The sequence below is a fragment of the Dreissena polymorpha genome, chromosome 10, assembly GCF_020536995.1.
Source record: "Dreissena polymorpha isolate Duluth1 chromosome 10, UMN_Dpol_1.0, whole genome shotgun sequence".
NCBI classification, from domain to species: domain Eukaryota; kingdom Metazoa; phylum Mollusca; class Bivalvia; order Myida; family Dreissenidae; genus Dreissena; species Dreissena polymorpha.
The window spans coordinates 77,010,154-77,022,867 of NC_068364.1; the positions used below are offsets into that span (position 1 = coordinate 77,010,154).

Here is a 12,714-nt window from a genome sequence, read left to right on the forward strand (position 1 = left end):
TTTATATTTATTTTTGTTGTAAAGAAATATTTCAGAGAAACGTATTTGCTTATTATATAACTTAAAAATTATATTAGTTAAAGGTTACACATATTATTCAATAAAACAACAACGGGGACTGTGTGCGCAGAGAGAAAAAAACATTTCAATGGCCTCGCTATAAAGTAAAAATACACCGCAATAGCATTAAGAAAACTAACAATTATTCTTTAATTAGCCTCAATAAAGTCTGTTTACACAGAAAGAGTTTTCCGGCGGACCACCATAACAATTATATTAGTTAAATGTTTAATATTACACATTATTGTTTTTTGGAAATATTAATTTCGCTATCAAGTAAAATACACCGCAATATCATTCGGAACACTAACAATTTTTCTTTAATTACCGGTAGCCTCAATAAAGTCTGTCTCCACAGGACGTGTTCCACTGGGCCAACAGGATGCGTTGTTCGTGACCGGCAGTGCGGGAGAGGACTCACCGAACAAAGCGGCGTGTATGATGTCGGCAGACTGGAATACCGCGCCATCCGAGAACTTGTTAGACGACGGGTTTTATTTCGCTCTTTGCTAATTGTATGTGTATTGCTCCCATTTGCTTCAATGAATTTCGACAACATATAATGATGACGTCTATATGAGCCCCGTTCTGTGAAAAGTAGCGTTCATTCACGTGCGTAAATTGTCGTCCCAGATTAGCCTGTGCAGTCCGCACAAGCTAATCAGGAACGACAATTTCCACGTTTGTTGATTTTTTTCGTTAAATAAAGTCTCTTTTAAACGAAATTTCAGTGTGGAAACTGTCGTCCCTGATTACCCTCTGCGGACTGCACACTCTACGCAATGCGTTAAGTTCAGTCTTTCCCAGAACGCGGCTCATATAAATAATCCATTAATTACAGTTTTGTTTTCAAATATTTTTTATTGAGTTTCTTTTATGTAATTATTCTTTCTACACTTAAAACGTCCATATTTTGGTAAAATGTTGCATTCCCCCTGAAAATTATTCGATACTTAAGATACGTTCATGATTAATTTGATTACAAAACAGTCCAATTAAGTAAACTTTTCAAAAAATAACAAAATATCGTGCGTCATACTTGCAAGCGTTATATTCATCAGTAGGTGGCCTGCAATGCAAACATGAGGTTTTACGAAGCAGACAACAGATCAGTGGTCATGGAAATTTACGATAAGTTTTACTTGTTTGACCTTGAAAAGATGGACGTCAGCATCGTGTTTCCGGGTCGAGTAGTCGATACACGAGTGTGTATCTTGACCAAACGGAAGCGTACGTACAATTCTAATTTACATTTTACAATTCATGTGTGGAGGTGGCAGTATTCACAACATAGTTATTAAATATTCCGGTCATGGTGTGTCATTACTATTCCGCGTCACTAAGAAATCAAATTCATGATTTAAAGATTTTGCTAACTGAACGATTTGGGTCAGAACGTGTTAGAAACCGTTCCGCCCACTGTATCTCTGTCAATGACGTCATTCTTCCATTGTAGAACTCCTCGTGGCGTCACGTTTTGGCAAGAACGTGAAACGGTACAACATCACAAACGGCTGCATTTACGCCATAATAAAAACTGGACACAAGAAGGAGATCTACCAAGTTGTGGTAAGTTTTTATACCTTTCTCAACATTATGTCATTTGCCACCTGTACTGTACAAGTGTAGTAGCAAGCAGTGAACATCTCAAAACTGTATTACAGTTTGTTTGTTAATGTTGTGATGAACATTTACATTCGCAAGTGATGTGTTCATATGTATACGACCATTCTCCCCATACCTCTGATTCAAGTAGGCCAGTTAACAGATCTGATAAAAGCATGTGTACTAAGTAATTGGACATCAGCTAGCCAATTAAAAGTGTATGTTAACCGGCCGCCACGATATGACTTGTATACTGTTGAAAACCGTGATCAATGGAAATAAACCACGTTCTGCGAAAACTGGGCTTAATGCATGTGCGTAAAGAGTTATTTCAGATTAGCCTGTGCAGTCCGCACAGACTTATCAGGAACGACACTTTTCGCTTTTACGAAATTTTTCGTTAAAAAAGGTCTATTCTTAGCGAAAATCAAGTCAAGGCGGAAAGTGTCGTCTCTGCGAACTGCACAGGCTAATCTGGGACGACACTTTACGTACATGCCTTAAGCCCTGCTTTCCCAGAGCGAGGCTCATATCGTTGTTTTACAGGTGAACGATCCGGGAACGCTCGCTGCAGTTACGGTAGTTTTTGGACCTGTATTGTTGATGGACCTTGTCACTCACTCTCGCGTGTATGAGATCTCAAACAGTACGTTCAGGAGATGCGAACGTATCTTTACCTCTCAAAATTAAACATACGTTGGAATTTCGCGGCATATATCGTACAATATATTTCAATGTTAACGGCGTTTCTTTTTCTGTGTACGCATTGCATACTAGCATAACATATGCTATCAATAAAGCGCACTTTGCGAATGTTGTTTTCAAGATCAGTTTATGGTGTTCGCTCCACATGTTATAAGACTACGAAAGTGTTATCGACCAATCGACTATTAAGTTTGAACGGATGTTGTATACCAATGAGTCTCTTTCGTCATGTTAATCTGTTGAAGAAATTCAGTTCAATTCAAACAAATATTTATTTTATGTGAACACATGTAAGCACCGTTGTCGCTTAGTTGATTGCCTTTATAACGTAATATATAAGCCGCGTTTTGTGAATACGGGGCATAATGCATGTGCTTAAAATGTCGTCCCGGATTAGCCTGTGCAGCCCACACAGATTTATCAGGGACGACACTTTCCTCATAAAATAGATTTTCGTTGATAGGAGACTTCCTTTAAACGAAACATTCCATAAAAGCGGTAACTGCACATGGTTATCTGGGAGTATACTTTAAAAGCATGTATTAAGGATTGTTTTCCCATTGTTAGCTGTGTTAGTTTCCCGATTGAAAGAACTTAAATTACCGGTCGATGTTTTTAATTTCGATTTCTTTGGTATTGACAGATCAATGTTTTACAAGGTCTTATTAACACAAATGTGAGTACATGTATAAATATATGGTATAAATATATGTATATATTGTTTATACCCATATCCTTTTCTAACTCCCGATGCACATGGTTGAATGTCGTTCAGAATATTGCATCATGAACATGTCATTTAAATTCATTACTGGTTATTTAAATTTATATTAATTACATAAAAAGATGTTCTCGACATTTTTGTATTTCAAACGGTATAAATGTAAATATTTCAAAGCGGTTGTCAGCAACATTCACTTTTTGAGCACAAATACGAATTGCATATAGATCAAAAAGCGAATGTCAAGAAGTAATCAAGCAGTCGCTACTCTCAAGATTGATATCTGCAACAACGAAATTGGCACGCATTTTTTTTTCAAATGTTTATTGAGCAAAAGCAATTAACAAGAAGCAGTTAAGCATTCTTTTTCACCTTGAGATGGTCTCATCTGAATAAATACTAAATACAGGTGTAAAACAGTTACGATTAAATGTAACATAAAGGTTTGAAAAAAGACAACAACATGGCTTTCATTCAACGTTGAATCCGAAATAGGAATTTGTTGAAATCAAAGCTAAATCTGAACCAAATGACTTAACTAGGTCTGAAAGCGGACAGTGTCGCCCCTGATTAGTCGGTGTGGACTGCACAGGCTAATCTGAGACGACACTTAAAGGGGCCTTTTCACAGATTTTGGCATTTTTTTAAACTTATTCATTAAATGCTTTATATTGATAAATGTAAACATTGGATCGTAAAAGCTCCAGTAAAAAATCAATAAAAAAAATAAAAAAAGGAAAAGAACATTGCCCGGAGCAGGTTTCGAACCAGTGACCCCTGGAGTCCTGCCAGAGTCCTGAAGTAAAAACGCTTTAGCCTACTGAGCTATTCCGCCGATTACGCATTCTTGACCTTATAAAAGCAATCTTCGTAGTTTCACAAAATTTAACGACAAAAACAGAACTCTCCAAATTATTCAATCGTTTCGCGTAGCAACGCTTTATAATTTTTAGGTTTTAAAATCGTCAAAAGATGCATATAATGGCTATATTAGAGCATGGTTAATGTTCAGTATTACTGTTTCCTCACAAATATCATAACTAAAACGAAAACTTACGAATCTGAAACATTTTTTTTCAATTTTGTCAATTTACCAAAGCGTGAAAAGATCCCTTTAACGCATATACATTCAGTCTGATTTTTCCAGAGCGAGGCTAAAATGATTTTACAGATACCAAAGAATTGTGAATGGAACATCACGAAAAATACCGGTAAGCAACAAAAAAATATTGATGCCAATCACATGTACACCCAGGTTTCTTCGGGAAGCGCTATTGGTTTGAATGATGCAATATTGTCATAATAGCGATGGTCTATGAGCCGCGTCATGCGACAATGGGTCGTATGTCATAACCACTCACCTAATTCAACCACGTGGCAAGAGTTTGTTCGGGCCATTTAAAACTAGTAGATTATTGAAACAGATACGTTCATAAAAGTTTCGTTTATCTCGTAGAAGAATACATGCTGAGTCCGGTGTATCTGAAAAACACATGATAAGACCAAAAGTAAGTACATGATATTCCGCATCGGTCTTCATTTGGGTTTTAACAGACTGATTTGGGTTTATTAAACCAACTTCTTAAACCATACATGACCTATAAAGTTAGATAAGTCCTATTCAAATTACATTGAATGTCCTTACCAACTTTATCATGTCAAGGTCTTTAAAAGTTCGAAATTTAGACAACATGCTATAGTAAAAGCAAAGCAGATATAAAACATAAAACAATATTTGACAGAAACGACTGCAAAAGTCAATGTCTTTTTGTGTTTCGACACGATCATTATTAGTTTACGAGGGAATACTTTATCATAAGTTTAACAACAATCAAAGTACAAGGCATCCCTAAGCTGTCGCATGACTTTAACCCATTTATGCCTAACGTCTAGAAAAAAAGGCCTTTGCAAACAGCGTAGACCCATATGAGACGCCGCACCATGCGGCGTCTCATCTGGGTCTGCGCTGTTTGCTTAATGGAATTTCCGTAAGAAGTATTCTAAATATAGAAATAAATATACTAGACATGCCTAATTTTGGATATAAATTGATTCAATTTAGATGGATGCGAGAGTCCACTAGGCATAAATGGGTTATGATACATGTATATTGTTTCTCAAAAGCGATGCGTCCGTATGTTGTTTTGATTTGAAAAACAATGTCCAGTAGGAGCGATTTCTACAATATTTTATTTAATACTAACGCAATTAAGGAATGCATTTTAAAGGGACTTTTTCACGTTTTGGTTAATTGACAAAATTTAAAAGAAATGTTTCAGATTCGTAAATTTTCGTTTAAGTTATGATTTTTGTGAGGAAACAGTAATACTGAGCATCTTTTGACGATTTAAAAACCTGAAAATTTTAAATTGTTGCAACGCGAAACGACTGAATAATCTGGGGAGTTCTGTTGTTGTCGTAATATTTATTTTGTGACACTACGAGGATTGCTTATATAAAGTATGAAATACATCATTCATTGTATGAGAACGGATGGCCGAGTGGTCTAAGCATTAGACTTTAACGTCAGAGGTCAGTGGTTTGAGCCCAGTGGAGGGTTACTTTTTTGTTTCTTTCTTGATTTTAAACAGAAGCTTTTTAGATCAAATGTTTACATTAATTAATATAAAGCATTTAATGATACACTACAATACATGCCAAAATCTGTGAAACGGTCATTTTGAGTCCATACACAAGTCATTTAACTTTAGGCTTGCTATGCTGTTTAAACATGTACTTAGACAAGACTTCAATGTGGTGTCACATACATAGGTAATACGTATGCTTTTCATACCAAACCTGATACCGTAGAGATGGTAATTAAGGAAATATTTACAAAACAAATATGCTCGATTTGAATCATTATTCCAAACAATCGCGGTTCAATATGGGAACATGAATGCTTTCGTCATAAAATGAGTCGCGTTCTGAGAAAAATGGGCTTAATGCATGTGCGTCAAGTGTTGTCCTAGATTAGCCGTGCAGTGCGCACAGGCTAATCATGGACGATACTTTCCGCCTAAATAGGATTTTTGCTAAGAAGAAACTTCATTTAATCGAAGAATGTCGTAAAAGAGGAAAGTGTCGTCCCTGATTAGCCTGTGCGGACTGCACAGGCTAATCTGGGACGACACTTTACGCAAATGCATTATGCCCAGTTTTCTCAAAACGCGACTCAAATACATGACAAAATGCTTCCATGAACGAACTGTAACATTGATAGAGCTACGACGCTTGACAGAGCCACGACGCTTGACAGAGGTACGACGCTTGACAGAGCCACGACGCTTGACAAGCCAGGAGGCTTGACAGAGCCAAGGCTTGACATTATAACGATGTTTGACATAGCCATGACGCTTGACAGAGCCACGACGCTTGGCAGAGCAACGACGCTTGACAGAACTATGACGCTTGACAGAGCCACGACGCTTGACAGAGCCACGGCGCTTGACAGAGCCAAGACGTTTGACATAGCCAAGACGCTTGACAGAGCCACGACGCTTGACAGAGCCACGACGCTTGACAGAGCCACGACGCTTGACAGAATCACGACACTTGACAGAGCCACGACGATTGACAGAGACATAACGCTTAACAGAGCCATGACGCTTGACAGAGCCACGACGCGTCTTCGGATTGGAAACACACTGTAACTCGGTGGCGCAGGAGAGTATGTCATCGTTCTGGAACCGTTGTCGGGAGCCCTTCACGGCTGCCAACATTCTGCTACACTGCAACCTCTTTTCATTGCAGAGGCGCCGGCTTCGAGCCGCATTGCACTCCCATGGACTAGTGTTAAACCTTATCATCGAGGAGCGATGCAAAGGCCCGGTCTTCTCTGTGCTGTCCAAATATCTACTGGACATTCTGATAACTGACAAGATCTTGGTCTTTGGGAAAGAGGCAGTAAATCCCACCAACGTATCATACATCTTGCGCGGAAACATACCCGGGCTGATTCTAGTAATATGGTACCGCATTCTTATAATTATTGGAGTGATAGGTGCAATGCTAATTATAATAAAATATTAATACAAACTTTGTATAATAGTATAGTCAAATTTCATATTATAAATACGTATTTAATGATAGTAACAGTCAATGCAATACTATATTAACACTTACGTACGCTCTGCGTGTCATACCCTGGGAATGTTTAGTCCAGTATATTCCTTATGCCCTTAGGAATACACTGTTTTAGACCACTATTGTGGACTCAAGAATGGTTACACGATTTTGCTATGATTTGACATAGTGACCCAGTTTTAAACACGTGACTAAAATTCTATCTTTATATAATGATCAAACAGTCCAATATTTTCTGACTAAGTTCCATAAAGATGAGATGGAAAACGTGGCCTCTAGATTTGTAACGATCTGAAATATTTCGATACACACATACCGCACACCAAATGATGCTGGACGCTTGACATAGGATGATTACAGAAGCTCACTTTGAGCACGGAGAGACGTTCTTTAAACGAAAAATATCATAAAAGCGGAAAGTGTCGTCCCTGATTAGCCTATGCGGACGGCACAGGCTAATCTGGGACGACACTTTACGCACATGCATTAAACCCCTTTTTCACAGAGCACGGTCAAAATATATTAAAAGATCACTAGTAAGAACAATAAAATAAGAAAGCATAGATAAACACATAAGTTTAACAATTTATACCAAACAACTCAACAAGAAAGTGTTAATTGTCATTCTATACAGTCATGCGCCTTTTATGCTCTCTAGAAACTATTTTTATAAATATGTAATGTTGATCTTATTAATATCAATCTTATGTTATATTATGTGAAGTTTTATTTACCTTAAACTTAAATGTCTATTTTATTATTTTATCCACATTTCATGAAGTCAATGTCGAAACAATGACACCTGAGTTACTGCACTGATTACCATGGTACCATGTGGAATACTTAATTGTAACATGTACTGTTACAATTTTGTTACACGTATACACTATATGGGTCTTGTTCTGAGAAAACTGGGCTTAATGCATATACGTAAAGTGTCGTCCGAGATTAGCATGTGCAGTCTGGACAGGCTAATCAGGGACGACACTTTACGATTTTTTGGTATTTTTAGTTTCAAGAAAGTCCCTTCGTATCGAAAATCAAGTTTTGGCGGAAAGTGTCGTCCCTGATTAGCCTGTGCGGATTGCACAGGCTAAACCGGGATAACACTTTACGCTTATGCATTAAGCCCAGTTATCCCAAAACAAGGCTCAAATAGTTTCATCATGTGATCTTTATAAAAGTGGTATACTCTTCTTTTCTCTCTCTTCTCGCTATAGTTCCAAGCTGCAGAGAAAGAAAAATACTGAAATAATATCACGTTATCATATTTATTATAATAAAACGGCGCCGAAGTGTGTCTGGTGCCATGTGGAGTACGTAATTGTCACGTGAACTCTTACAATTTTTGTTACACGTATACACTATATGTTCATAAAGTGGTTCTATGATCAAACAATTTAACGATTTCCTAAATAATAAAGCACGGTTTGGCGGAAAGATCTCGATGGCATATCTCACTGAACCTGATTTCCTCGTTGTGATCACCCCCCAACTTGGGAATGTAAAACTCGTCTATTGCTTGTTTTATGTTGTAATGCCCACTTCATACAGAGAATATGTTACTATTCTATTATTGCATAATTTATCGAATCGGCTAGGCTTAACATACCATGGCCTGAAATGCGTTTATGAGTGTTTTGACCCTTTACCACTTAGATACGTATTTTCAAGCATGTGTAGTCCCTTAGAAAGTACTTTTAAATTAAAGGCCCTTCTTCAAGTTTGTGAGGCTTCCTTTCCAACACTTAGATACTGGTGAGTAGCAAACAGCATAAAACCTGAACAAATTGCGAGTTACTCCAAGGCTGTTCTGGTTTTATGTTGTTTGCACATAGTCATTTTCACTTTGCTTCTGAATCGGAGAGGGTTTAATATTATACTGCGTGGTTGATATATACGGGATTGATTCAGCAAATACAAAAGCTTTTTACAAGTAAAAAAAACTAACTTAATAAAAAGTATTTAAAAACATCTTATCCTAATGCTCACGCACGCGCATTGGCAATAATCAAATTGTAGTTCGGCCGAGTTAGATACATTGCTTTTTTCAAATCAGATAGTGTTGCAATCTACTATTGTTCTTATCACTTTCTCGCTTATATGGCTGGAATGTGAGCGGCATTAAAAAAGGTATTCAAGGTCATACAATGGCGAAAAATACGAATCTCGGAATGGACGTCGCCAAATTGTCTGTCACGTGATTGCATCCCACTTTTATTTATAATCTGAATCAGCCTGTTAACAGATTTATTTCTAAGAAAACCGGGCATAATGCTTGTGCGTAAAGTGTCGTCCCAGATCAGCCTGTGCAGTCCATTTTCGTTAAAATGAAGTCTCTTCTTAGCAAAAATCCAATTAAGGCGGAAAGTGTCGTCCCTGATTAGCCTGTGCAGACTGCACAGGCTAATCTGGGACGACACTTTGCGCACATGCATTATGTCCAGTTTTCTCAGACTCATTTAGTCCAGTTACTCAGGACTATGAAATATCGGTTGAATGGTTTCAATGTAAAATTGTATTGTTGGTATATATCAAATCGCTCCATTGGTGCAAAATGGTACCACATACCGTTAAATTTAAAGTACACAAGGTACCTTTTTGCACCATTGGTCGAAATAAACAATGAAGCGCACGCGAATGAAATTGATAAAAGACTGATCCTTTAATGCTACTTTTACTTTTGCGCTGAAAATACTGCCTATGATTGGTCGGCTAAGTAAGGGCATAAGATTGCTGATCATGGGCGTTAGGTAACTAAAGTTAACATATTATCAGAACTGTTTAAATTACTATATTGACTGTGATCTGTGAAAAAGGTTTTTTTTACGGAGCATGACCCCTTTATAATCTGCTCTTGGTCTGCCATCCACGAGTGTTATTTGAAACCTTGGCGTTGACCCATGCCAAGTTTTGTTTTTAACTATGACTTGCAAGATTCAAAGGCTGACACTGGGACGGATGATTTAAGTCTATAAGTAAGGGAATATTTAATATATATACCCATCACGTAGTTGTTAGATCATCAGGGGAATATTAGAGGAGACTAAAAGTTGATACGCTCCGCTTATGGAAATTACAGATAATTTTCATAGTTCACAAGAGGTCTCTAAAAAGAGAATTTTATCGTCCATTTTTTCGCGATAAAATCTTCTGTCTACATTACCTGCACATTGAATAAGTAATGAATTTCAAAACGGAAGATTACAGATTAGTTCTGAAGTTTTGGAATCCTACCTTTGCGCAGAGACCCGGTGTGGTTTTATTTGATATGGATGAGAAGAAGAAAGAGAATTGTTATTTTTTTAAAGTGTTTTCAGACATAATTTAGAATTTCAAAGTACCAACTTCTGTTATGGACTACTTGTTTTCTCCTGTTTTGTTTCCATAAATTTTCAGCGAAATTCCAAATGATAGAACGAGTACGCAGCGAAATTGTAGGTCAATTAGAACTTGAAGTAATTAGTACATTTAACAAACTACCTAAGCTGTCGCTAAGCAAATAGACGACAATGCACTCTGATTATAAGAGCAAATACAACATTTATAAAAGAAAAAATATTTAGTTTCAAACAAAGTCCGTGTAATGTGCATAATATTCATGAAAGAACACTGAGTAAAATTAAATGCAGTCGTTGCAAACTCATGGGCAATGGTCAGTGGATACAGAGTCCGTCCATATACCGTATTTTCGTTTTTCGTCTTAAATTTGACAACCTTAATACGAAAATAAACACATATTTAATTCGTTTACCGATTTTGAAAGAATCTCAACTTACAACTACTGAAAACCAAATAATTTTCTTTTTTGTTGTTCTCATAAAACAAACATAAATAAAACATAGCCGTTAATTATACAGGTATGTTGTTAAACGTCAGAATGAGAAATATGAAATAAGACTCTTAATATAATTGCTTATTTATTTTTAAGTTTCATTACTCATTTCCAAAAAAAGATAGTTATCATCTATACAAAAAGTAAATGCAGCTTTATAACAAAAAAACAACAACATTATTTTAACGTAGGCGCGTATATTAATTCGGTATATTGAAATTCCTATAAGCTTCTTAAAAACAAACAACAGTTTGTTTATGACTTGAAACTTAAGTGTTTTCGTTCAAAAAATTATTTTATGTGTATTTAAAATATGTCATGCATTAACCTATTTATGCCTAGCGTCTAGAAAAAAGGCATTGGCAAACAGCGCAGACCCAGATGAGACGCCGCTTGAGGCGTCTCATCTGTGTCCGCGCTGTTTGCTTACAGGAATTTCTGTAAGAAATATTCTAAATATATAAATAAAAAAACTAGACATCCCTAATTTTGGAATGAAATTGATCCAATTTAAAATAATGGGAGAATCCACTGGGCATACATGGGTTAAAAGTCCCATTGGTCTTAGTTGCGCTATGGCTTTAAACTCCCTATTGTAAACACTATTTTCATATGACAAAATGTTCTTCCTTTGATATTGTATCCGCATTTCTCCTTCCCACATGCTTCAATAGCATAACTTTGATTTCCGATTCTTCTTAAATTATTAAAATCGACAGCTTTCCCTCATGACATCATCAAACGTTACTAAATCAAAACTTTTGTTGTTATTGAAGTATCTGGTTGACACATTCATTTCCTCGCAATTTCATTTTCGACCGCCGAATTAAAAAAAAAGTACCAGCTTGCACTCCTCCTGTTCAATATTATGGGCACGAAATACGTTTCACGAAATACGTTTTCTTTCAGGTTATGCTCAATTATTCGTTTACTAATGAAACGCTATTTTCTACCGCTGCACTATTGCAGTTTATTGTTAGTGATGTTCCGAATAAGAATTGTATGTCGATAACAGAAGCTCTGAATTATAAGTTCTGTTAATTTATAACTTAATTGAACATAAAATGTACAAGATTATTTTAATTTTGCGCACACCAATACTAATAAGTGCTGCGATTCATTCGAAAGATCCCATGAGACCACATTTTAAAAGGCATTCTAACAAAGATTAAATTCGGGCCGTACTCTGTGAAAAGAGGGTTTGATGCATGTGCGTAAAGTGTCGTCCCAGATTAGCCTGTGAAGTCCAGGGACGACACTTTCCGCTTTTACGGTATTTTTGGTTTGCAGATAGTCTCTTCTTATAAAAAAAAACAGTTGATTTGCCTCTTTACAAATAGTTTAAATAATCAAGCTCGCGTAACGAGAGCCTACACGATTGCAATGTGAATATATAAGTCGTGTTCTGAGAAAACTGGGCATAATGCATGTGCGTTAATGGTCGTCCCAGATTAGCTTTGTAGCCGCACAGGCTGATCAGGGACGACATTTTCAGCTTTAATAGAATTTTTTGCTTAAATGAAGTCCCTTTTAACCAAAAATCTAGCTTAAGCGGAAATTGTCGTCCCTGATAAGACTGTGCGGACTGTAGGCACATGCATTAAGCCCAGTTTTCTCAGTACACGACTCATATTATTATCGCAATATCAAATTAATTATGAACATGACTGATAAATGTCATAAAACATCAAATACTTCTTAT

General features: G+C 36.7%; 1 protein-coding gene across 1 annotated transcript; it reads left to right on the plus strand.

The window, feature by feature from the left end:
• The first annotated feature begins 433 nt into the window (after positions 1 to 433).
• On the plus strand, positions 434 to 2,439 carry LOC127846894 (uncharacterized). Its single transcript, XM_052378313.1, has 4 exons — positions 434 to 575; positions 1,125 to 1,290; positions 1,517 to 1,629; positions 2,212 to 2,439. The coding sequence occupies exons 2-4, from the start codon at positions 1,143 to 1,145 to the stop codon at positions 2,353 to 2,355; spliced, it is 405 nt and encodes a 134-aa protein (XP_052234273.1). The 5' UTR covers positions 434 to 575; positions 1,125 to 1,142; the 3' UTR covers positions 2,356 to 2,439.
• The last annotated feature ends 10,275 nt before the right edge of the window (positions 2,440 to 12,714 follow it).

Coding starts and splice junctions, on each gene's coding strand:
- LOC127846894 (XM_052378313.1), top strand. CDS start 1,143: ATGAGGTTTTACGAAGCAGACAACAGATCAGTGGTCATGGAAATTTAC. Junction 1,291..1,516: donor TATCTTGACCAAACGGAAGC/GTACGTACAATT, acceptor CTTCCATTGTAG/AACTCCTCGTGGCGTCACGT. Junction 1,630..2,211: donor AGGAGATCTACCAAGTTGTG/GTAAGTTTTTAT, acceptor GTTGTTTTACAG/GTGAACGATCCGGGAACGCT.